The sequence below is a fragment of the Capra hircus genome, chromosome 24 (genome assembly GCF_001704415.2).
Source record: "Capra hircus breed San Clemente chromosome 24, ASM170441v1, whole genome shotgun sequence".
Lineage (NCBI taxonomy): Eukaryota > Metazoa > Chordata > Mammalia > Artiodactyla > Bovidae > Capra > Capra hircus.
In genome coordinates, this window is record NC_030831.1 from 40,406,650 (window position 1) to 40,434,171 (window position 27,522).

Below are 27,522 nucleotides of genomic sequence, written 5' to 3' on the forward strand. Positions count from 1 at the left end.
TGATTAAAAAAAAAAAACTCTTATGTGGGGGTATATGGGGATTCATAGTTTCCACTCAATTTTTGTCCAAATCTAAAACTTTGCTGGAAAAGGAAGTCTCCTAATTAAAACACACACACACAAACCAAAGGACACAGCCATTTGCACCTATTGCAGTGGCTGTCAGCTACTCTAAGAAAGCATAAGCCACTGCAGTTGGTGCACAGAAGGTGATGAGTGCTTTTCAGGCTTCACTGAGCTTCTCAGGTATGTGGGCATCTCAGCTAATTATCTGCAGCTTTTAATCTGATCTCCCAGCTTTCCCAGGCTTCATTTCCATACCTTATGGGGCATGGGGGCCACCAGGCCAGGGCAGGCCAGTGACTCCACGAACCTGAGCACAGATTTCAAAGGAGCAACAGGTCTGAATGCCTTGGCACAAGCACGCAGCTGCCTCAGTCCCTAAGAGTTTCCATCTTTGTCACGACTTCGGCAGCGTCATCATCTCACTAAAACCAGCGCTTGCAGAGTCCGACTTCCAGAATTAATCCCCACCCATGCGCTAAAAAAGGTAACGCTTTGTGATTTATTGCTGTTCAGTCGCTAAGTCGTGTCCGACTCCTTGCGACTCCATGGACTATAGCATGCCAGACTTTCTTGTCCTTCATCTCCCGGAGTTTGCTCAAACTCATATCCATCACGTTGGTGATGCCATCCAACCAGCTCATCCTCCATCGACCCCTTCTCCTCCTGCCGTCAATCTTTCTCAGCATCAGAGTCTTTTCCATTGAGTTGTCTCTTTGCATCAGGTGGCCAAAGTCTTGGAGCTTCAGCTTCAGCATCACTACTTCCAATGAATATTCAGGGTTGATTTCCTTTAGGATTAACTGCTTTGATCTCCTTGCTGTCCAAGGAACTCTGATTGGTGATTAATAGATTTAAATTTCTTACAATCCAGAGAAAGAAAGTCACAGACTTAGAGACCAAGCTTTTCGTTGCCAGAGGGTAGGATGTAGGGAAGGGAGAGTTAGGGAGTTTGGGGAGGACATGCACATATTGCTGTATTTAAAATGAATAACCAACAAGGACTTACTGTAGAGCACAGAGAACTCTGCTCAATATTATGTGGCAACCTGGATGGGAGGGGAGTTCGGGGGAGAATGGATGCATGTGTATACATATATGGCTGAGTTGCTCTGCTGTGCACCTGAAATTATTCAGTTCAGTTCAGTTCAGTTCAGTCGCTCAGTCCTGTCCAACTCTTCACGACCCCATGAATTGCAGCACGCCAGGCCTCCCTGTCCATCACCAACTCCCGGAGTTCACTCAGGCTCACGTCCATCGAGTCAGTGATGCCATCCAGCCATCTCATCCTCTGTCGTCCCCTTCTCCTCTTGCCCCCAATCCCTCCCAGCATCAGAGTCTTGTCCAATGAGTCAACTCTTCGCATGAGGTGGAATTATTACAACATTGTTAATCAGCTATACTCCAATATAAAACAAAAAAAATTTTTTTTAATATAATGTTTTCAAGGATTCAGGCTTAAAATGATCAGTCCAGTTGTATTCTCTACACCACAATGCATTATTCACAATCAGTAATATAACTATGAATCTACATGTTCTTTAGATTTCTCACATCATAGGTGTGAAATAATAAATAGGAAACATTTCTTAAAATGCAAAGTACGGATGTCAGGTATCACTATCGGACTTTTGACTTTATGGTACTTCCCTAAGTATCATAGCTATTCTCCTGACAACTGGCACCTCTCAAAAGGACGGTATTCAGAGTTCATTCAACTTTGTTCTCTTTTGTTATGACTTGAAAATTCTTTCCCGCCTCTTAAAACCATATTCAAAGATCTAAAACTGTCACCATCATTTGACAGAACATTTGCCTGGGCAGAGATGAATAAACATGGCACAATTTATACCTGTGAAGGTGATCAACAGTATCAGACAAACTGTTAAGCATCTGAATTCAGCTCAGTGCTCCCAAATATGTGTTCAATAAAGTAAAAAAATGTAAATTAATGAATATACATTATATCCGAATGAATGAAAATTCCTTGCTATTTAATAAACAAAGAACAAAAACAGAAACTGTTAGCGTCCACGCTACTGAGGGGTTATGAGACACACCTTTCATTCACTGTTAGTGAGTGTATAAACCGAGCAGTATTTTTGAATGTGCACCTCACTGTATGTAAACTGTGTGTCCATGGAATTCTCCAGGCAAGAATACTGGACTAGACTGCCATTTCCTTCTACAGGGGATCTCCCTGACCCAGGGATCTAACCTGGGTCTCCCACATTGCAGGTGGATTCTTTACCGTCTGAGCTACCAGGGAAGCCCATATGTAAACTGTATATCTCAGTAAAATTGAAAAATGAAAGATATCCATTATGATCACACTGGATGGACTATTTTAGTGCCATAAACAGGCCTTTCCTGTGTCGCTGTCTCCTGGGCACCCTTCCCTCACCCAGTCCTGCATTTGGGTTGTTTCTCTGATGCCCACAAGCTTCCCAAGTGGCTCAGGTGGTAAAGAATCTGCCTACAATGTGGGAAACCAGGGTTCGATTCCTGGGTCAGGAAGATCCTCTGGAGGAGGAAATGGCAATCCAGTCCAGTATTCTTGCCCGGAGAATCCCATGGACAGAAAAGCCTGGTGGGCCACAGTTCATGGGGTCGCAAAGAGTCGGAAAGGACTGACTGAACTAATACCTTCACTTTCTGATGCCCTCAGCTGCTCTTCCTACAGCTGCTCTTCCTACCTGTGCCCCGAGCCTGCTCAACCCTCACATCCCCCACACCACTCATCTGCTTTCTTGCCTCTCTCCCCTGCTAGCCCAGACGCCCCTGAAGGCCAAGATCAACCTTAAAACGACAATTTAAGATACAGTGACCATATCTACATTTATATGGAACCAATTGTTTGTTGATTACTTTCCCAGGATGTGGCCACTGAATCCCAGGATTCATCACGGAATCCTGAGATGTCAGCCCTTCAGAAGCAGATGTCATGAATTATTAAAATAGACAGTGTTCTCAGATATGATGGAATGGATCAGAAGATAATTCCTGGCTGTTAGCATCACAAGTGATTTTTGTTTAAGTTTTTTCTGCATTAAATATTTTCTGCTTCTATATCAGAATAAAGGAAGTTCTGCATAGAGAGGCCCATTGAAGGCATTAAAAGCATGTGAGATATTTTGAAATACAGCAGAGGTATTCATGAGCTACTTTTTAAATTTTACTTTGCTACAGCTTTCCTTTTAAAGATGAAGATGTTAGATGTTACCATTTGAATACATTGCTAAGTAAAAAGGGGAAAAAAGTTAAAAACAAACACAAGAATGGATTCCAAAATGTATTTTTCAAAGAAAAATTTCTTCAGAAATTAAAACATCTTTTTTGTTTTAGCTTTACTATAATAGGAAGAAATAATTCCAGAACAGACCTCCCTTTCTTTCCATAAATATACAAAAAGCTTTATTTTGAAGCCAAAACAGTTGGAGATAGGAAAGTATATTTTGACAGAGTCCTGCAAAATTCTCTTCACTCACTTTCCAAAATCCTCCCAAGGCTGATCTAAGAAGCCCCGTAGAGCAAGCAAGACTAACAGTACAGCCAACACTCTGCCATTTAAATCAGGAAAAGAAAAAGCAGGGAGCTTTGGTAAACTAAGTTGTGCTAACTGGAAAAATGGTTACGCTTGACTATTTGGCAAACTACCATTGATGACACACATTGGATAAAGCTTAAAAATAAATCTTGTCAGGAAAGGAAACTCCACATATGCCCTCAATTATCTTCATGTATTGAAAAGCAGAGACATCACTTTGTCGACAATGGTCCGGATAGTCAAAGCTATGGTTTTTCCAGCAGCCATGTGCAGATGTGAGAGTTGGACCATAAAGAAAGCTGAGCACTGAAGAATTGATGCTTTTGAACTGTGGTGTTGGAGAAGACTCTTGAGAGTCCCTTGGACTGCAAGGAGATCCAACCAGTCAATCATAAAGGAAATCAACCCTGAATATTCACTGGAAGGACTGATGCTGAAACTGAAGCTCCAATGCTTTGGCCACCTGATGCAAAGAACTGACTCACTGGAAAATACCCTGATGCTGGGAAAGACTGAAGGCAAAAGAAGATGGGAGCAGAGCATGAGATGGTTGGATGGCACCACCAACCCAATGGACATGAGTTTGAATAAACTCAGATACTGGAGGACAGAGGAGCCTGAGGTACTGCAGTCCATGGAATCACAAAGAATCAAACTCAACTTAGCAACTGAACAACAACAAATTCAGCTCACTTATCATTAACATTGAACAATTTAAGGTGCGATTTCTGTATCTCCACTTGGTCCTACAGCTCTTTATGTCGCCTAAATACAAAGGCACAGCCCCTAAAAGGTAAGCTATGGGAGATCAGCAGAGAGAAGGCTCTTTTCAGAAGTGTGAGGCAGTGGGGGTTCAGAGACGTCTCAGAGTGGTTACCCTCTTCCTGTGAAAGGCGGGGGTTGCCCTGTGTTTCCTCCACTTGAATCTCAGCCAACTTCAAGGACTGGGAGGTCCACAGAGCAAAGAAGGAGATGCTGAGTGGCACTGAGGCCAGGCCCTAAAGGGATGCAACCTCTGTCGCTTTCTCTGGAACACCTGTGCTGGAGCCCTGAACTGCCCGGTCGCAGCCTGCCTTGGGCCGCCGTGCTGTGAGGAAGCCCCTAGCCCACAAGGAGAGTTCACAAGGAGGAGCCCTGAGACCACATGAGGGGAGAGCCTTGGCCAACCCTCCCCCTGCTGCCCCAGTGCCACCTCCCTAGCTCCCCAGACACCCCCCTCAACTGCCCCAGGGCCCCTACTCCAGAAGCCCAGACCCCTATCCAACTACCCTAGCACCCCTCCCTTAGCTGCCCAGACCCTACCCCCAACTGCCCAGGGGCCCCTCCTCCAGACCACCTGCCCCAGCTGCTCCCCTGGCAATGCACTGCAGCCTGAGACACACCCACTCAGTCTTCCTGAAACCTTGACCCCCAGAAAACAATCCCAGAAAGACAGAAAATGAATGTTGCTTCAAGCCATAACGTTTTGCAGTGGTCTCTTACGCAACAGTAGATAACTGGAAGAGACACTGCAAAGGAGAAAACAAAATGAGACAATAAAAATGTGAAAACAAAAGACAGACATATCTCTGAAACGAAAGAGATAAAAACGTCTGAAGGGCAAGGATTTCTCGTGGCTTACTTCCAACTCATAATGAGGGACTTGGTTTCTTCCAACCTATTCATTTTGCCAAACAAACTCAAGAAAAACTTAGTATTTGAAATCAGTTGAGACCCATGTGAAGTAACTGAAATTGAAATAAAATCATTTTGAATAGATGCAAATACACAGCCATTGGTCATTTCGACCAGGATCTCCAGGAATAATTTCTGCCTGACCTGTTTTAACAGACACCCAAGACTCATTCGTAATGAGAAGCTCTAATTTACATGCAACTCTTGTTCTAAAAGTCTTTCAAGATTTTCTGCCTTAAGAATGTGAAGTTTGCCTGTTCTTTTCTTGTTTACCTGTCAATGTGCTTAGCAAACACTTTACATTTGGATGATACAATGATAGACCTCAATTCAGCTCTGGCCAATTTTTCAGAAATTTTGGGGGAAAAAAAAACAACAGCAGACATCCAAATTAATGAGGTTTTATAAAACCCAGCACACAAGCAGCTCTTGTCTAAAGGTTTGCGTAAAACAAAGGCCCTTCTGTGATTATGTTCCCACAACAAAGTGCTACTTCCTAATTAAACCTACACAGAGTATAAAGCACTGCTTCAAAAAGCAGCCTTTATCTTCAATGCCATAGAAAATGTTTCCTCTTTTTTACGAAACACACTTTGTCTTCTAAAGGGACATTACACATTTTTACTCACAAATCGGGCCACTCCCAGGGAAAATTTTGCCCAGGTTGAAACATTTTCAAAGGAGGTTACTAAACACTGATGCATTTTCCTGCTTCTTGACCAAAAACCACGTTAGGGGACACCCAGATTTACCATGCAAGGAGCGTTGATACGCCGCCCCATTTCCCAGGGGATAGGACCCTGCTGGGTGGCAAAGAGAGGAGGGGTTTAGGAAGAATCCAGACACTCCCAAGGCAGGAGGAAGTTGTCAGAGTGCCTGCCAGTCTCCCCGTGAAATCATAACAGAGAGGGAACAATTGTGGGAGACCAGAACAAAGGAGGGAAGACTACCTGGACGGTATGGAAGGAGATGGAAGTCACAGTGTCCAGCCCCAGGGGCAGGTGTACAGCCATGTGACTCTGGGCAAGCCTGTGGACCACACTCTGCACTGCTACCTCCTAATCTCCAAGGAGAGGGCCGTCTCCTCTCCAGGACTATCAGAGATGAAGTAATATGGACAAGCAAAAATGCTGTAGAGTCTACAAACTATACCTGTGTGGATAGATGTATGTGCGTGTGTGTGTCTGTGTGTATGAGATGGTTGGATGGCATCTCGTACTCTATGCACATGAGTCTGAGCAAACTCTGGGAGATAGTGAAGGACAAGGAAGCCTCCCGTGCGGCAGTCCACGGGGTCACAAAGAGTCAGACGCGACTTAGCAACTGAACAACAGCAACAATATACACACACGTATATATACACACATAGTATATTGAGTGTACAATACATAGTTGAGCATTCCTGTATATGTATTAATAGACTGAAGGCAAAGGGAGGCAAAAAGATTGAAGGCAAAAGAAGAAAAGGGTGGCAGAGGACCGAGATGGTCGGATGGCATCACCAGCTCAATGGATATGAACTTGAGCAAACCCCAGGAAATAGTGAAGGACAGAGAAGCCTCATGTGCTGCAGTCCACGGGGTCACAAAGAGTCAGACACGACTTAGGGACTGAATAACAACATAAATAGATTCTATATGGCACATAGATAATATACTATGTATATTCTATACACACTTTACTAAACTCTATACTATTCTGAATTCTAAAATACTAAATTATATATATTATATACAGATTATGTACTACATGTACTGTATAATCTATACACTATGTATAGATTCCTTACATATAACTGTAAATATATACATGTATAGATCCCTCTACACAACAGGCAGTGAATACTTCTTTTAAAAGAAATACTCAACGCTAACTAGAAACGTGCATTCTGAGCCTGGGAAATGGCCTGGCCACACTGCGCTCCCTCACTGGCATGTGCTCCTTTTTCACTGAAACCTCAAGTTATCACCCATAACAGAGAAGCAACCAAAATGTCAGGCGTAAACTGTTGTGCAAATGATGGGTAAGCCCTAGGACAGGATGTTAGTGGAGCTTTAAAATGATTCATAATGATTTCAGTTATACTGGGAAATGATCATGCTATAAAGTTAAATAAAACATCTGGACACAAACATATTTGTCACAAACCTTAGCCAGCCAGAGGGTCGATACTGTCCAAGAACGCAGACGGTCATGAGTTCTACCCTTGAATTACTTCAACTAAGCCTCAGTTCCATCATTTGTCAAAAGGAGCGAATGGGGAACCAGACTCATTGTGTGATTATGAGGGTTCCACGAGCCAGTGCAGGATGAGGGGGCTGCAGGACCCCTGGCCCAGGGGAATAGGTAATAAAAGTGCTAATTTCACTTAGCATGTTTTCAAGGCTCACCCATGTTGAAGCATATATATCACAACTGTTCCCTTTTTAAGGCAAAAGGATCCATTCGATGTAGAGACCGCATTTTGTTCATCCATTCATTGTTGATAGACCCCTGGTTCCTTCTACCTTCCAGCTGTTGTGAATAGGCTGCAATAACACATGGGTGTTCGAATATAATATCATTTTGAATTCCTACTTTCAATTCCTCTGAGGATATATCTAGAAGTGGAATTGCTGGATCCTATGGAAATGCTGTGTTTAAGGAAGCCACCATACCGTTTTCCATAGCCCTGCACCAATCAGCCCTGCACAAGAGTTCTAACTTCTCCATACCCTCACCAACCCTTATTATCTGGTTTTGTTTTTTTTTTTTGATAACAGCCATGTTGATGGGTATGAAGTGGATTGTGGATTTTCATTTCCACAGTGTCAAAAGATGTTGAGCATCTTTTCATTGGCCCAGCATCCTAACATAGAGTATCTCAAACTGGAAATCCTTGAGTTATTCAGTTGAAAAATACTACCACAGGAATACATTTAAATATGTTTAATAGAACATATACAGTTTCATATGATTAACAACTAAAAGAATTCTGACAGTCATAAAATTCAAGATCTATCAAATGTGCATACTCCCTCTCTCAGAATGATATCTTTAAATTTTTAAGTTATCACAAAGGATCCCTGGCTTGCGTCAGTGGTAAAACACCATCGAACATATTCTTAAGTCACTGGACAGTGAGCAATAGTTTATGACTGGACACTATCCATGTGATGGTGGTTTAGTCGTTAAGTCACGTCCGACTCTTCCGACACCATGGACTGTAGCCTGCCAGGCCCCTCTGTCCGTGGGATTGTCTAGGCAAGAATACTGGAGTGGGTTGCCATTTCCTTCTCCAGGGCACCTTCCATGTATATGTTACTTTTACATTTGTTAAGTGACTCATCAGTTTTTTCTTAAAACAATTCCTACAGATTGTTTCCTTTTTAAGTAAGACATTGCTAAGTATCTAACAGTGTAAATTCTAACATACAGTGAATCGATGAAAGAAATGAATCACAGGCATTATTTTAAAGAAGTAAAAAGATAAATTGAATCATTCCTCCTATAATATGTTACTAAGGCAAACACTCCACAGTTAAATCTTACTGGAAACCAAACAACATTTATGGACTTTCTGATAACACCACTTTCTATCTTTTATTCAGTTTATCTTTCAGGTAACCAAACATTGTATACCGAAGCTAAAAATGCCATAATTTCTACAGCTGTCATCAACTAGAAAGTCGCAAACAGGATCAATGTCTTTGGCACTTGCCAACAGAATGAAGCTGACTGATTTGGTCATAAAACCTTAGAGCTGACATATTTAAGTTGCATGAACACATTTACAACATGAAGTTGCTAGGATTCTTGATAACATTAAGGTCTGCCTAATTTTACTTTCGAAGAAGGCAATGGCACCCCACTCCAGTACTCTTGCCTGGAAAATCCCATGGACGGAGGAGCCTGGTGGGCTGCAGTCCATGGGGTCGCTAAGAGTCGGACACGACTGAGCGACTTCACTTTCACTTTTCACTTTCATGCATTGGAGAAGGAAATAGCAACCCACTCCAATGTTCTCGCCTGGAGAATCCCAGGGACGGGGGAGCCTGGTGGGCTGCCGTCTCTAGGGTCACACAGAGTCGGACATGACTGAAGCGACTTAGCAGCAGCAGCAGCAATTTTACTTTAAAACCTGTAGTGCAGAGCTTACATTTTTACTGAAGGGAAACAAAGCAGTTGATAGGTTATAGCTGATGGCTGGTTATCTTTTAATCCAGTTGCGAACCCAAAAAAGGAATGCAAAAATAAAGCACTGGTTCACAGTGATTCCACACTCACTGCCTCAACTCTGCTGACTGGGCATGCAAGACAAGCCTCTATAAATGTTAACAAGGAAGGGAGAGAAAGAGGAGGAAGAAAAGAGGAAGCAGACAGCTGTGGTCCCTGCCTTCATGGGGTGTATAATCTAGAAATTAACTAGCAGCTGGTGAATAGCTGGCCTGACAGAGAAACATACAGACTTTGACAATGGAAAAGTCATCAGAAGCTGTAACCACTTTCACGTTCTAAAAGTTGCGTGTCAATGAGACCCAGTAAACAAGGATAGGAGATGGGAAAAAAAGGAAACAGCATGACAAGGGAGTGATCCAGATGTCAGTACCTAAGTGGGACCCAAAGATAGCCTTGCTTCTCATGAGACAACCAGCCCTGGGTGCAGCAGAGCAGCCAGGATTGCCACGCATGGGTTCTGGCCAAAAATACTTCACTGGAATGTAATCAAGCCTTATAGCTGAGTTTAGTTCATGAGAAATAAAGGACATAAAGGAACATATTAAAATCACAATGAAACCACTTGACAAGTCCAGAATGTGGGGTATTCTACAAGACAAAAAGCCTTGTGTTTTCAAAAACTGAATATCACTTTTTAAAAACAGTGTGTGCATGCTAAGTTGCTTCAGTCATATCCGAATCTTTGCAACTCCATGGATGGTAGTCTGTCAGGCTCTTCTGTCCATGGGATTCTCTAGGCAAGAATACTGGAGTGGGTTGCTATGCCCTCCTTCAGAGGATCTTCCTTACCCAGGGACTGAAACCGCATCCCCTGTGTCTCCTGCATTGACAAGTAAGTTCTTTACCACTAGTAACACCTGGGAAGCCCCCCCGCCCCGCCCCCGAAAGGGAGAACAATTCAGGTTAGAAGAAGTTTAAGAAGCATAGTAATCAAATGCAATGTGGGTTCCTTATTGATCCTGGTTTGAAAAACAAAACAAAACCTATAAAAGACATCAGTGATTAAACTGGGACAACTGGATCTCAGTGAAGAAATAGTTAGTTACTAGGACATTGCTGTCAGCTTTGTTAGCTAATGGCACAGTGCCTATTTGTAACAAATATCCTATTTTCTGAAGATACAAAAAACCTTGCATTGGTCCAATGGCACCATGACTGCAATTCACTTGGAAAGTGTTCCCAATGTGGCAAAATGTGTAAAAATCCCTGACTCTTGGGGGTGGTTATATGTGTGTCACAATAATACATTTGTTACATATTCAAAATATTTCACAATAAAAATAATAGATAAATATATCTGAGAAAGGTTTGCTCAGATAGAACCATCTGAACTTTTTTTTAAAAAACTTAAAGCACAGTAGAAATTTTATATTCTGCAAAAGATGAAGAAAATTCTGAGTGTTTTGTTATTTAAAATTATCTTAATTTAGAAGCTTATCTAAAAACACTAGAATTTACCTGCTGTGCTGTGCTAAGTCGCTTCAGTCGTGTACGACTCCATGCACCATAGCCCGCCAGGCTCCTCTCTCCATGGAATTCTCCAGGCAACAATACTGGAATGGGTTGCCATTTCCTACTCCAGGGGATATTCCCGACTCAGGGATCGACTGGCAGGCAGGTTCTTTACCACTAATGCCACCTGGGAAGCCCTAGAAGCCTGTATAACTCTGTCCATGACTCGGTGTGAATAAGACTTAAAGACCTAAAACTGAGGCCCCTGAATTCCTCAAGCTGATTCAGTCCAACTTATGGCAAAAGCTCTCGTTAGGAGAAGCCAAGATCGACAAATTGCAAGATAAATAGCAGTCGAACTTGGGATTTGAAGTTTCTCTGTAAAATGTCCAGCTGTTAATTTGGCCGAACTCACATAGTATCACATTCCTAATAATGAAAATGTTGTACTTTTTTCCCTCAAAGAAGGAAAATACATTGAGAAGATGATGAGAAAACCAACATTTCCTGCAGAAGCATCCTTACCACTGAAACAAAGACAAAAAAAAGCCAAGGCAAAAAGGGGATTTTTGCTCTCTTCCTTTAGGTGGATTTGAAAAGGCAAAGGCATGTCACATTAATTCAGGATTTGTGGCTGAAAACGCCCAGATGTATTATTTTAGTTACATGATTCTATGAACCTGAACTTGGAAAATGTCTCCTCAGCTTTACATCTTACTACCTCATTTACCATTATGATTAGAGCTCAAAAGTTCCTTATACGTGAACATACACAGTATTGTCTTGCTTTTACTTAAAATTCTGCGTATTTTGTGATTTCCCTGGTGGCTCAGATGGTAAAGAATTTCCTGCAATACAGGAGACATAGGTTCGATCCCTGAGTCGGGAAGATCTCCTGGAGAAGGGAATAGCTACCCACTCCAGTATTCTTGGCTGGAGAATTCCATGGACAGAGGAGTCTTTGGGCTGCAGTCCATGAGGTTACAAAGAGGTGAACACGACAGAGTGACTAACACTTTTCATGTTTCACTTTCATTCAAAAAATTATGATTCTTCATCATGAAATCTCCAAAATTCATACTGTACACCTTTTGAATGAGTTGTCTCTTTCATTGCATATTTCCCATGATACTGATGAGTTCTGACCAAGAGGAACAGAATAGAAATAAATAAGAAGGCTATGTTATGGCTTTTCCGGAGAACTGAAATAGAAATTTGACAAAAGCTGCCACCTTTTTTTTCATCCCTTTCACTCAGATTTCTTCCCTTTTCCTTCCTTTCCCTAGAAATATTTGGGGCAACCAACGCTCATATTGTATTTCACTCCATTGTCCTGAGTGGTCTTGAGCAAAGCTAGGGAGCTACACATGTGATCTAAGCCAATTAAACCCTACCTTTCTTAGCTGGTGCTGAAGGCTTCCTCACTGAGCACTAGGGTGCTCACACCTCTCATACACAGCATCAAAGAGTCCAGAGGTTTAATGCTATCTCCTTCTGTTTCCAAGCCTTATTTTCTACACAGCACCCTTTACTAGAGCTGCATGGTGAAAATAGTAAGATAATAAACTTGAAAGGCAGCAAATGCATGCGTTTTGTGCCCCTACCAGCTGTGTGTGTGTGGACACTGGGTACCACTTGTCAAGGCATCACGGGTGGATGGATGATCAGCCTCCTGACACAGTGTCTAAGAACATCAAACCACATGGGAACAATTCCATTCATCACCCCAAGGATACCTGGACATGATAAATGTGACCAGAACCAGTACCAACGACAAACTCTATGCTTCCCTCAAATCCACCAACTGCAAAAACAGTGAGACCAGGATGTAGACATGTTAGGAACAAGTGGACTTTCCTTGTGTATAAAGAGCATTTAAGAGACGCTTGCTCCTTGGAAGAAAAGCTATGACAAAAGCAGAGACATCACTTTGCTGACAAAGGTCCAGATAGTCAAAGCTATGATTTTTCCAGTAGTCACGAATGGATGTGAGTCTTGGACCATAAAGAAGGCTGAGCACTGAAGAACTGATGCTTTCAAACTGTAGTGCTAGAAAAGACTCTTGAGAGTCATTTGGACAGCAAGGAGATGAAACCAGTCAATCCTAAAGGAAATCACCCCTGAATATTCATTGGAAGGACTGATACTGAAGCTGAAGCTCCAATATTTTGACCGCCTGATGCAAGGCGCCAATTCATTGCAAAAGACCCTGATGCTGGAAAAGACTGAGGGCAGGAGGAGAAGAAGGAGACAGAGGATGAGATGGTTGAATGGCATCACTGACTCAATGGACATGAGTCTGAGCAAACTTCAAGAGATGGTGAAGGTCAGGTAAGTCTAGTGTGCTGTGGTCCATGGGGTCACAAACAGTCAGACATGACTTAGCGACTAAACAACAACAATGTGAGATTACAACGCAGCCACCCACCGCGTCCTGCAGTGCCTCCAGCCTCACCCACCTGCCTCAGGTCCAGCGTGATCGTGACCCAGTGGTACTCTCTCCCGTTCTGAATACTAGGACTCTGCCACCAGTTATTGGTGCCGTCAATGGCGTTGGATATCGGATGCCGTTCTGTTGAAGGAAAACAAAAAACCCACTACGCTCTCAGATTGTGGTTTAAGGTTGCTAACTCCTAAACTGTAATATAGTGGAAATGAACAGCAGTAAGGAGAACACAGGCCCGTGGCTTCCTAATAGACGTCTCCAGTGATCGTTTAGGAATGGGTGCGTTCCTACGGGGGCCCCACTTGCCTTTGGGGTTGGCACTGCTGCCATCGCAGACCCGGCACTGGGCATTGCGCATGGCCCGCCCAGGCACATGCTCCACCAACTTGCAGTACGTCTCTGGCCCCTTCTCCCCGCAGGTCGCATTGGTGCTGATGTGTGCATTGCTGGCAAGGTTGAGGATGGCAGGGAACAGGCCTGAAAGTCAAAGTCACCAGATCAGATCAGCCACTTGAAACCACAGGTCATATCACTGCATCTCACTCTGCTGGTAAAGCAGAAGTGTTAGTCACTCAGTCATGTCTGACTCTTTGCAACCCCATGGACCATAGCCTACAGTCTATGTAGGAGCCCTACCAGCCCCCTCTGTCCATAGCATTCTTCAGGCAAGAATACTGGAGTGGGTTGCCATTCTCTTCTCCAGGGGATCTTACCAACCCAGGGATTGAACCTGGGTCTCCTGCATTTTGGCAGGTGGATTCTTTACCATCTGAGCCACAGAAGATGGCCAATTTATGGTCACCAAAGGGAAAAGGGTTCTCTACCACTAGTGCCACCTGAGAAGCCCAAGTACATTTAAAAAAAGAAAAAAACCTCACCATGCATGTATTAATAAGAAAATAATAATAATAACTTACTAGGTAGTCTTCCAAAGACTTTCCACATAAAACAGAGCTACCCTAGTAGTTCTCTGGGCTACCCTGGTGGCTCAGTGGTAAAGAATCCACCTGCCAATGCAGGAGACATGGGTTCAATCTCTGATCTGGGAAGATTTCCTGGAGGAGGAAATGGCAACCTTCTCCAGCATTCTTGCCTGGAAAATCCCATGGACAGAAAAGCCTGGCAGGCTACAGTTCATGGGGTTGCAAAGAGTTGGACACAACTGAGCTACTAAAAAACAACAAATTAGCAGTTCTATCCTAGGAGAATGACCCTAATCAAATTAATCAAATCAAAGTTTCTCAACAGAAAATAGTCATGGAATATTGTATTCTAGAATATTGTTCTTAATTTTGAAACATAACAGACATACACAGTGTACTAGGTATAAAACATGATTTTTCATTTTTAACTTAAAGTTGGTCATTTTTATCACATGCTTTTGGGATTTGTTAATTAAAAAGACTTAAGGAATAAAACAGATGTACTTTTATGTTTAATTATGCAGTTCCTCAATTTATTCTTTTTATCAACCAGTAGTTAAGACACATATTTTATGCAATAAAATGATCTCATTCTTAAAGTGACATGTAATTCTTGGGAATGCTACTTACATGGGGGGAGAAGCTGATACTTAATGGTTTTGGTACTGAGGTAAATATTAATTTTCTCCTTCCTTTATGACCACAGTATTCTAGTAATCTGGTTTGAATGTATATCATGAACTGACAATTTAAAATACAGTAAGTTTGTGACTGTGGAGTCACATCTGAAGAGCTGCAACGGAGTTTTCTGGGCTCTGGGTCATGTCTGTGCATTTAGATTTGCAGCACAATCAACCCTGTCCATTCCCTTCCCACAGACCAGCCAAGCGAGGAGAAGAAAAAAGGTCATAGGAACTTAGTTAACAATGCATTTCTCTGTCAACAAATCCTTTACCAGCTAACTCTAAAAATGTTCTCACTTTCTCTTTTTTTCCTCCCCCCTCAGCTGCGGGATATCAAGAGAACTGCCCACTTCCTGCTCAGGTCTCCCCAGACCCTGACCTGCAAGAGCCTTGAGTTATGGAGGGAGTGGGGGGTCAGTAGGGCACCTGCTTCTCCACTCAGGAGCCTACACTCTGAGTCACTGAGAAAAAGAAGTTTAAGCTGTGTGAATATCAACATAATTTCGGTGAATAATATCTTAATTGTAGGAACCAACAACAGGTTGTTCTTGCACTACACAGGTTTTAGAGCACCTGCGTGCGTGTTCAATTGCTCAGTCATGTCCGACTCTTTGTGACCCCTTGGGCTGAAGCCCGCCAGCCTCCTCTGTCTGTGGGATTTCCCAGGCAAGAATACTGGAGAGGGTTGCCATTTCCTCCTTCAGGGGATCTTCCCGACCCAGAGATCGAACCCGTGTCTCCTATATTGGTAGATGGGTGCTTCTCTGGTTGGTATTGTACAGACACTCCTAAGCAAAGGAAAGAGAAACCCCTTCGCTAGCATGATCGTGTAGAAACGCCTTGAACGGACTAATTTCAAAAATCTGCAGTGGTGCATTTGCCTTTCACTAAAACTAAATCTTTCTTCTCAGATAAGCTCATGTTTGAGGGAAAAATTCACTAAAAATTATTATTACATTTGCTCTCATTCCATAGTTCTAGAATAATTATTATTCCTCACTGTCTATGAGCACAGCTGTGAGAGGATGAAAGCTGGAAATTTGCACTGGAAGAAGCATGTTTGAAAAAGAATTTTTAAAAATTCCTCAGGTTGCTGAATGTTTCCAAAGACTACCAAAATACCTCAGTATTTCAGAGCTCAGAGAACTCTACTCAGTGGTCCGTGGTGACCTAAATGGGAAGGAAATCCAGCAAAGAAGGAATATATATACACCTCAGGGCTTCCCTCGGAGAAGGTGATAGCACCCCCCTCCAGTACTCCTGCCTGGAAAATCCCATGGATAGAGGAACCTGGTGGGCTGCATGCAGTCCATGAGGTCGCTAAGAGTCGGACACGACTGAGCGACTTCACTTTCACTTTTCACTTTCCTACATTGGAGAAGGAAATGGCAACCCACTCCAGTGTTCTTGCCTGGAGAATCCCAGGGACAGGGGAGCCTGGTGGGCTGCCATCCATGGGGTCGCACAGAGTCAGACACGACTGAAGTGACTTAGCAGCAGCAGGACTTCCCTGATAGCTCAGCTGGTAAAGAATCCACCTCCAATGGGGAAACCTGGGTTCCATCCCTGGGTTGGGAAGATCCCCTGGAGAAGGGTTTGGCAATTCACTCCAGTACTCTTGCTGGAGAATCCCCATGGACAGAAGTGCCTGGCAGGCTACAGTCTATGGGGTTGCAAAGAGTTAGACACGACTGAGTGACTAAGCATAGCACACCACATACATACCTAGAGTGGATTCACTTTGCTGTACAGCAGAAAGTAACCCAACATTGTAAAGCAGCTATGCTCCAATAAAAATTAATTTTAAAAAACCAGCACTAAATACACTAACAAAAGACTACTGAAGTATTTCAATAAAGAACAACTAACATGAGCTTCAAGTTAGGAGGAGAAATAGGAAACTAAAGAGTGAGAAAGGGCATTGGGATCAAGAATCCACCAAGAAAAATGTTTGATTTACACATAAAAGTCGACAGCAGAATGAGGACTGTAGCTGGCACATGGATCCCGGTTTCCCCTCACCTGGCCGTGCACTTAATGCAGGAGACATCTGTACACTTTTGTCGGGAGACATTATTTACTCTAGCTAATGTTACCATGATTCGTACTTTTGCCCTCATTCGGGACACACAATGGATTCATTTTTTTACCCTATGTTTAACCAGTGGCTAAAGACTTCATAACGCCAAACCCATCAAGCATGAAATAAATTCTTTCTCACTCACCAGCAGTTGGTGATTTTTTTTTTAATTATTTTTAAATTGGAGTATAGCTGCTTTACAATGTCGTGTTGGTTTCTGCTGTACGACAAAGTGAGTCAGCTATATACACACATATATCCCCTCCCTCTAAAGCCTCCCTCCCACCGCCCCGCTCAAGCCCTCTAGGGCATCACAGAGCACCGAGCTGAGCTCCCTGTGCCGGACAGCAGCTTCCCACTAGCTAGCCATTCTACACATGGTGGCGTGTATATGTCAATGCCACTCTCCCAGTTCTTCCCCCCGCCCCCTCCCTCCTGTCCATTCTCTATATCTGTGTCTCTGTTCATGCCCTGCAAATAGAATCATCAGTTCCATTCTTCCAGATCCCGCATATATGTGTTAACATACAATATTTTTTCTCTGACCTCACTCTGTATGACAGATACTAGACTCTGCTTTTTAACTTTCTTCACACTCTGTCTCCTGAGAAACCTGCATGTGTGTCAAGAAGCAACAGTTAGAACGGAATGTGGGACAGCTAACTGGTTCAAAACTAGGAAAGGAGTATGACAAGGCTGTATATTGTCACCCTGCTTATTTAACTTCTATGCGGAGCACATCAAGTGAAATGCAGAGCTGGATGAATCACAGGCAGGAATCAAGACTGCTGGAAGAAATATCAATAACCTCAGATACACAGATGATAACACTCTAGTGGTAGAAAGTGAAGAGGAACTAAAGAGTCGCTTGATGAAGGAGAAAGAGGAGAATTTTGAAAAAGCTGGCTTAAAATTCAACATTGAAAAAACTAAGATCACGGCATCTGGTTCCATCACTTCACGGCAAACAGAAAGGAAAAAGTGGAAGCAGTAACTGATTTTATTTTCCTGGGCTCCAAAATCACTGCGGACAGTAACTGCAGCTCCTTGGAAGAAAAGCTACAACAAACCTGGACAGTGTATTCAAAAGCAGAGACATCACTTTACCAGCAAAGGTTCAGATAGTCAAAGCTATGACTTTTCCAGCAGTCAGTACGGATGTGAGAGTTGGACCATAAAGAAGGCTGAGGGCCAAAGAATTGATGCTTTCAAACTGTAGTGCTGGAGAAGACTCCTGACAGTCCCTTGGACAGCAAAGAGATAAAACCAGTTAATCCTAAAGGAAATCAACCCTGAATATTCATTGGAAGGACTGACATTGAAGCTCCAATCCTTTGGCTACCTCGTGAGAAGAGCTGACCCACTGGAAAAGACCCTTTTGCTGGGAAAGACTGATGAAAGCAAAAGGAGAAGAGGGCGCAGAGAATAAGATGGTTAGATAGTATCACCGACTCGATGAACATGAATTTTAGCAAACTCTGGGAGATACTGAAGGACAGGGAAGCCTGGCATGCTGCAGTCCACGGGGTCGCAAAGAGTCGGACAAGACTTAGTGACTGAAAAACAACAACCAATTTAATCACTGATGGCTGTTACAAAAAGTATCAAAATATTTTAGAGACTCTAAGGCCCTTTCCAGCACAGTGGGGAAAAAAATAGGTGGGAGAGAGAGAGAAATACCTCACAGGGTCTTGAAGAAGTCAAATCCCAGCCCCTGGGAGTTTGGCATCTAACACCCTTAACTTTTTTTCTCACATGGGGAGATGAAAAAAAAGTCTAATCTCAGAGAACCCAGAGGGGGTGGTGGGCAAAAGGCCTTGGAAGCGTTTTCCAGTGTCCATTTCCATGGCGATGGGCTGGAGGTGTCCTTGACAAAGGCAGAGTTTCTCACTGTAAGATAAACAAGCCATGCAGACCTTGGCCCGAATATTGTCTGTAGAAAATAACAATTTATCAGGACTGCCTCCTCCTCCCACAGAGGTTCCTTAATGCTTTTGTTTGATGACACCGTGAGTTTTTATTCAACACCCAAGTTTAGTAGAAAAGACCATAGCTACAATTCATTCATTAAGAGATTTTCTCTTGTTGCCACAAAACTGAAATTGAAGGGCAGCAATTAAAAAGCTTTTTTTGATCAAAATCATGATTGCACACAGGCAAAGCACAAAAGCACCTCAACATTCGTGGTTATTTTTTTAATTTCAAATCATTCTTATTACCCTGGGAAGGCACTGCCTTTTCCCCTCCTTCCAAATTCTTACAGGAGGGAACTTAGCTTATTTTGTTGTTCAGTTGCTAAGTCACGTCTGACTCTTTGCAACCCCATGGACTGCAGCACACCAGGCTTCCCTGTCCTTCACTATCTCCTGGAGTTTGCTCAAATTGTGTCCACTGAGTCAGTGAATTCAGCTTAAAATCAAAACACAAGTGCAGCTTTTGAGTGGGAAAATGAACAACTCTGCAGAATGAAAATGAAGTTATATTTTGCTTGTATCATTGATCATGTCTGCAATGTTTATATATTTGCTTAAATACCTAAAAACATCAATTAATTTAACATTTTCTGACCAGCCATTGCTTCCAAAGACCACCAACTTTTCCACAAACCCTTCAAGGTCTTAGCAGTCTTAGTAATTCTCCTCCTCTTGGTCTGCCATTTCTGAGCTCTATCACATAGATTTCACTTGTTTATGCTTTAAGTTTGGGCATTCTCTTTCTGTTCCAAAGGCTACTTCATGGGTATGCAGTCGCCCTTGGTTTAAAGCTCTGTCAAAACTGTCTGGAAGTTTTTCGTCATTTAAACAAGGACCCCCCATATTTTCATTTCTCATCAACTCTCTTAAAATTACGTATCTGGTTCTGGATATGCCTCCTGAATGCGTCAATCAAGGGCTGTCCTCGGGAGTACCTATGGACCTTGGTCAAACCACTTGGCTGTGGAGACGCCCAATGCATCACCATCTCTCACACCAGAAAAACCCCGAGGAGGTTGCATCCACCAGGTTACAGTTCCCCTTAAGCCAGAACATATCTAGAGGGACAGCTTACAAACAACGAAAGCATTTGCCATATCTTCCACCAGAGTCCAACAATAGACAAATTGACTTGATAACCAGGGTAAACACCCCAATCAAAAGTCCTGAGTCATGTTATCTTGGTGTTGACCTCACTGGGGTTGATAACACTGCATTTTCTGAGTTCTAGCACCATTATTTTTTCAATGGTAAACTGAAAAATAACAATAGTACTAGTAGCGATTGGGCGGCCTCTTTATCCAGAAGGTGTGTGCTAAGCCCCTTTAGTCATGTCCAACTCCCTGCGACAATATGGACCGTAGCTGCCAGGCTCCTCTGTCCACAGGGGTTCTCTGGGCAAGAATACCGGAGTGGGTAACTAGGCTCTCCTCCACCAGATCTTCCCGACCCAGGGATTGACCCCGCAGTTCTTACATCTTCTGCACTGGCAGACAGGTTCTTTACCACTAGCTCCACCTGGAATACATACACTTAATGTGATCACTTTTCTTATTTATTTATTTTTTTAAAACTGTTACTGAATCAGGGATGCATATGAGAGTAGAGGTGGTCACTGTCTCCGGTTCCTGGCCTCACACTGGCTCTTCTCTCAACTTCCGTTCAGATTCTATTCCTTACATTCCTCAAAAGGCCCTTGTCAAAGTCTCCATTCCCCAGCATGACGTTCACTTGGCCCCACAGTAGCTTCTGTAAACAAGGGCTTTTCTCTCTGGCTTTCAGCCCCTCTCCCTTGGCTCTCTCACGCTGCAGACTCCTAATCTGTCCCCCTGTTACAGCAGCTTGCTGGCTGTCTCTGCCAGCGATCCAGACTCTCCTGTGACCCGATGTCGCAAGAAAAAGCAGAAGAGGCAGGTCCCCCCAACAGGCGGATCCTCAGGGGGAAGCAGGAAGGCATGTACTTTTCCAGAAAGCTGTTTCCAAACACAAGAGAAGTGACACAAAGAATACCGGCTTGAGGACACAGACTTGGGTTCTTCATCCCATGTGCCCTGCGCTTCCTTGTTGAGTATGACCAAGTCCCACGTGGGAAAGGACAGAACAGGGCATCAAACACGTGGGAAGTGAACCCACTGGGCTCTGGAATGAGCGGAATCTTAACAGTGGCTGAAATTTAAAAAAGTACAAGCCTCCCAGGGGGAGGTGCGGGACCTTCCACATTTCCCCAAACCAGTCCCCCACCCCACAACCCCACCCCCCACCAGCAAGCACCACACATCCAGAGCCAAGAAAGAAAAACTGCTCTAGCTCCCAGTGATGAGGACTCACAACAGGAAAATGACGCTAGGAGAAAAGTGAATGTGACCTGAGGTGGAATGAATAGATGACCCTTAGCATCCACAATTGTGATCCTTATCCTTGAGCTCTGCAGGAGATACTTGAAATTCATTCTGGGCTCAGCTGGGCAGAGAGAGAGAGTTCAAGCAGAACTTCTCAAACTTTTATCAAATCACCCGGAGATCTTGTTACAAATGCAAATATTCTGCAGGGCTGGGCTGGGCTGGGGCTAAGCTTCTTCATGGTTCAGTATCTCCCTGGGGCTGCTGCTCTGACTTCAACAGATAAAATGATCTCTTGGGATGTTTCCAGCTCTAACACAACGGGATTGGTTAATTTGGCTGAGGCTTGGCACAAAGTTCATCAGACTGATGAGTAAGATCACGCTTCCTCCAGAGTGTTCTGTCACTATTTAACCAGAACTCTAGGTTTCCCGTCCGACATTCACATCTTGGAGACCTTGGAAAACTATTTTTAGAGGGAATTGGGGGGCCTTGGTTAAAACCAAGGTTTTGGGCTTATTGTAAAGAAGGAAAAAAGGTCAAGGCCTCCAAACTGAAAGATGTAACATAGGAACAAGGTCCCCTTTGCGTCAACCAGGCAAGCTATTAAAGCAAACCAGGGTCTGAGTGGTGCTGCCCCTGCTGAGTTCATCCATACTGAAAACAATGCTGTTGAAGGCACAGTGAAAGGCTTCAGGGATGTTAAAATGTAAAGAAGTTTATGTACCCTCCCTGCCTAATGCTGACAGAGATCCAGCCCTCTCAGCCCATCCTGTCCTGATGCTGCTCGTGTTCTGACCCACTGTCTTCACAAAGGCCTAGGGAAGGCCCTGCACAGCAAGGAGGAGGGGGCGGGCCAGAGGGGACAGCATGGCAGAGGACATTCCCTGACCACCCTGGGATCTTGCACTTGAGCTTCCGGGAGACAGTCCAGGTCTAGGTGACAAGCTAGAGGAGAGGATCTTAGCAAAACAGGGCCATTCTCAGGAGGGGACGTCTTTCCATCCTAGTGAGGAAAACAGCTGGAGAGATGCAGGGAAGGTCAAGGACACAGCAGTGCCCTTGGGCACCCTCCCCCCACCCCTTGTCTGATTACATTTAAGGTTTCTCAAGTTATTTTTTGGAAAAGACCCTGATGCTGGGAAAGACTGAGAGCAGGAGGGGGGCTCACCAAGGATGGTTGGATGGCATCACAGACTCAATGGACATGAGTTTGAGCAAACTCTGGGAGACAGTGAAGGACGGAGAAACCCAGAGTGCTACAATCCATGGGGTCACAAAGAGTCAGACATGATTTAGCGACTGAACAACAATAATATTAATTTTCTTTATTAATTTTCTTTTATTTTAAAAATTCTTCGCTATATATTCATTACGATAATACAGTCAGGGAAAATTTAGTCTATTTCTGCACAGTAGCAATGAGGAAATCAAGACCCAGGCTGGACCGCAAAAATAGGTAACTCTCAAATAGGCCACATATATGTACAACTTCTCTTTTTTCTTAATTGAGTATATTTGACTTACAATGATTCAGGTATATAGCAAAGTGATTCATTTATACACATATTAATACTTCTGGGCATCAGAGAAGGGCCAGATTAGCTCTCCATACATTCTAGACTTTTTACTGAAAAAGAATAAAACACTTCAGAAAAATTAACAAAGGAAATTCAATACCAATACACTGAAAACTATGAAACATTTCTGAGATAAATTAAATCACATCAAAATGAATGATGATATTTCTTAAACACAGACAGGAAAACTCAATATTATCAGAGAGCACTTCTCCCCAAATGGATCTACAGATTCACTCTAATTCCTACCAAAATCCTAGCCATCTCTGTTGTAGAAATTGACAAGCTAACAGTAATGGAAATGCAAAGGACCTAGAACTGTCAAAGCAACTTTGAGAAAGTCAACAGTGTGGAATGGTTTACACCCCCTAGTTCAAAACTTACTACAAAGCCAGAGGAATCCAGACAGTTAGCTTAGGAATAGACACATGGATCAACAAAGCAACGGAGTCCAGAAATATATATCGAAAATCTAGCCAATTCCTTCAAATACTATTCCTGAATTATTTCAACACTGCATTTGAAATTATGTTACTTACAGAAAACCCTCTCGTGCACAAATTTTCAGGGAATGTTTGACCACAGAAAAAGAGGTACAACTCAACTTGGTCAAATATAATGGTTAAAACAAACCAACAAAGTAGGAAGCTCTAAAGGCTTACTAGATGTTCTGCTCATATTTCTGGAGAGAATGGGCCATTCTTTCATTCAGCAATAAGTGATTTTTATCAAACAAACACCCATCTGTGACATAAATTCTGTGTGCCTTTGTTTTGTTCCTGAGAAGACCAGGCTGGCTTAGCCTCAAGAGCCTGGAGGGGAACAGCTGTCTCCCACTTAAACAACATCCTCCAAACACAGGCAGGTAGAATTCTTTTGAATAAAAACTCTATATAAAAATATAACTCCAAGAGATGGTCAACAAATGCCAACAAGACTGAAGTCAATAGAGTAGTCACTGTCTTCCAACTAAACGAAAATCCAGTGCAGTAGAAATAACCAGCGTTTTTAACCAGCATTCTCTTTCTGTTCTCAGTGACTATTTCTCTGCAGTAACTTGGGCAATGGTGGTGGGCATTCAGAAACAAAAATTCCTCCAAATTTGAGCTGAGGCACACAGGTAGTAGGATTCCTCAGGTACTTCTCATGCCTGCTTGACTACAGCTCTGGGGATTCAAGGACCACTGGCCACCAGAGTGTGGAACATTCTAGAAACTCAACAAATACTTTTTGAATATGTAAGGTTCTGTGGTGTGTGTGTGCGTAGTGTGTCTGTTGTGTATGTGGGGGGTGACGGGGGTGGGTGTTGGGGATGTAGAAGGAAGAATGGCTCTTATTTTGCTGGTGGAGCTAGGAGGGAAGTCATAAGCCAAACACTGAAAAGATCTCCTAAAAATGCAAATGACTAATCCTCACCTGAGACCACAGAAGCTGTAATCCCTGGGGCTGGGGCCTCCACAATGATGTGATTAAAATCAAACGTGCAGCCCAGAGAGAAAATGTCTGTATTAACTGTACCCTCTCTGTGAGGGCTCAGAGGGGTCACCAAACAGGCGAGCTGTGTGTTTCCATGACAAAAAGGAAGCCTAGAGGAGTAGATGTCACCCAATAGGAAGTTTGGTGAGGAAGCCACCAGGAGCTCAATTCTCCCGCCTCCCCATTCCTTGCCCACCACTGGGCTGCAACACGAATTTATGTGACTGGAAGCAAGCAAAATATAGACACTTATTTCCACTGGCGCAACTTGAATCTCCCAACCATTCCTCCACCATAATTTCTCACAGAGAACATTTCTTTCTAGATATGCACTTGGACTTCCTCCATCAAGAATGTCCACTTGGAATCAAAATGAGGAAAGCCACTGAGAACAAGGACCACAAGACACTTCCTGACTTGGGGCCTGGCTGGTGGAGGATCCATTATATGTTCAGTCCATGAAGCTGAGCAGGTAAATGAATGGGCAAACACAGGGGGAAAAGGAGAAAAACTGGCTAGAAATGACAACAATCCCACAAGAAAACATTACTCCATAGCCCAAGACGGTATCAAGGACTTTATGCCAGCTCCCTTACAAGGGCAGTGGAGTGCCTAAAGACATTTCACAAGGTCAAGAATATCTCGAACTTTCCCACCTCTAAACTTCTAGAGTGAACAAAAGTATAGCCACGAAGTCAGGGCAGAGGTGTAAAGAGCTGGCAAAATTAGATTGTGGAGTAAAAGACAGAAATGCCAGAGCTGGAGATTTAGAAGGAAGGGGCTGAAGGATGGACAATGGGAATTTTGAGGATGGGAAAGAGTGCCCACCACTGGACAGAGCAACAGGGACAGGAAGTACGTCAAGTGGCAGAAAATAGTTCTGGAAACAACTATTTAAAATAGAATCCCAAAAGGCCCATCTTGAAGGCTGATTGTAAAATTCCTTCCACCTCTGGCATCCAAACAGGAATAAGGTTTCCGTCCTATTAGAAGCCCCACCTCCCTCATGTGACAGTCATCTTAACAGCCAGTGACCATCTGCAGTGTCATAAAGAGGAACAAAGGCCACAAAATCAGGGACCTTTAAACTTATGTATTTAATTTTTGGCTGCACCTTAGGCACTACGGGGTTCCCTGGTAGCTCAGTGGTAAAGAATCTGTCTGCAATGCAGAAGGCCTGGGTTTGATCCCTGGGTCAGAGGGATCCCCTGGAGAAGGGAATGGCAACCCACTCCAGTATTCTTGCCTGGAGATTCCCACCAACAGAGGATTCTGGTGGGTACAGTCCACGGGGTGGCAAAGAGTCAGACACGACTGAGTGACTAACACTAACACACTAGGGACCTCAGTTCCCTGATCAGGCATCAAACCTGCACCCCCTGCATTGGAAGACAGAGTCTTAACCATTGGACCACCGGGAAAGTCCCCAGGGACCTTTTTAAAGGAAGAAACAAAAATGGAGAGAGACGATGTGGATAAGGAGAATACAGAAAAAAGAAAAGAAAGGAATGGAAGATGAAACCAAGGCGACCAAAAGAATGCCATCAACTGGGAGAAACAGGAAAAGTAGTCTTCGGAGCAGGAAAGAATTCATGCGCTGGGCCTGAGATAACAAGATAATCACTTTTGTTGAGTAAAATCCTGCCATGACAAAGAGATTAGAAGACATTTAAATGTAGGATGTACAATAATCAGCGTCCTGGGGTGAGGTCTTCTCCTTTCTAAACGTCCTCTCTTAACTAAACAGGATCTGCTCAACTTAAGCATCTTCTTGAACGTTGTAGTTTCCTGAGGCTCTGGCAGGAAGTTACAGAACAATGAAACAAAATGCAGGAAATCTTTCAGGGAATGGGAAAAGATGGGCACTTCCCAGAAACACTTCTGGAGCTAACTCTGACATTCCCACCAGCAAGACAGGAGGCTCTCTGGCACAAGAACTGCAGTCACACTGCCCGCTGGGCCAGATCAGACTTCAAAGATAAGTTCAGGAATGAAGAGATTCAGGCTTCAGATGGTTGAATCAAAAAAGGGGGGAAAAAAATGCACACACTCGCTGAAAATAGGATCTGATGTGTCTCCACGGCATCTTTTCCGGATTAACCTCTGAAGTAAATGCTCACCTAGGCAGAAAGCTATCTACCACGCTGGTCTGGAATCTCACTGCTCCTATTGTCTATCTTCTGCCTCCAAGCAAGACACAAAATGGGAACAAGCTGCTCCAAAGAAAGCTCTCACCATCCAGCCTTGAGAAAACAAAGACTCTCGGGGGAAGGGTCTGTGCCATGAAACGGTTACTCTGGGCACTGGCTGTCACCCTCAGTATGGAGGACGTGAGATGCAGTGAACCTAGTCTGAGTGTGGCATTTTACACTGAATCAGCTCCCTGGCAGGCATGTCTCAACAGAACCCAAGTGCACGACCTTACCTAAATTACTTCAATAAGGGAGTTTCCCACCCCCCTCCCCCGATTAATTTTGAAATGTATTTATTTACTCAACTGTGCATGGATACACGTTAGTATTTTAGCAATAAAAAAAGTAAAAGAATGATTTGCAAGCATGTAAGTAGGCTACATACACCCTGCTAGAGAAACTATGGCTTATCTTGTTCACCCTAACATTTCTGAGGAATATCACTAACAACTTCAGCTAAGATCTTCGAGCAGGAGTTCTCTCTAGTTATCTCCACTTAGCTTCGTTTTCAGGGTGCGGGAAGTATTTTTAAAAATTAACTTTTCCTGTGTCTACCATAGATGTTCCAGCAATAAACCAAAGTTTTTAGAAAAATAAACGTACTATCCATAACTTCTAATAGTATTCTCCGCAGACTTAACCTCTCTACATCACAAATCACCTAAATTTATTTTTAAAACTTATTTATGGCTCCAGGAATAGCCCATGAAGGCTACGGTGAGCAATACTTTCAGAAGGACTGCAGTGTCAAGCAATCTATCAATGAGCTACAGTTTTTAAACCCAAAAGATCTAGGAAACAAGGCTCTAATACCTTCTGTCAAAGGCCACGTTGAAAGGGATAGTTGGAAAGTGAAAAGTTGACAGGTGTATATGT

The 27,522-nt window shown here is 43.3% G+C and overlaps 1 protein-coding gene across 2 annotated transcripts in view; it reads right to left on the reverse strand.

Moving 5' to 3' along the window:
• LAMA1 (laminin subunit alpha 1) overlaps positions 1-27,522 on the reverse strand; it is a 126,607-nt gene that overhangs the window by 94,272 nt on the left and 4,813 nt on the right. For both annotated transcript variants that reach the window (XM_018039604.1, XM_018039603.1), the window contains exons 2-3: positions 13,707-13,877; positions 13,414-13,526 (exon numbers count right to left, since the gene is read on the reverse strand). In XM_018039604.1, the coding sequence (XP_017895093.1) occupies positions 13,414-13,526; positions 13,707-13,877 (284 nt within the window). The remainder of the gene's footprint in view (positions 1-13,413; positions 13,527-13,706; positions 13,878-27,522) is intronic.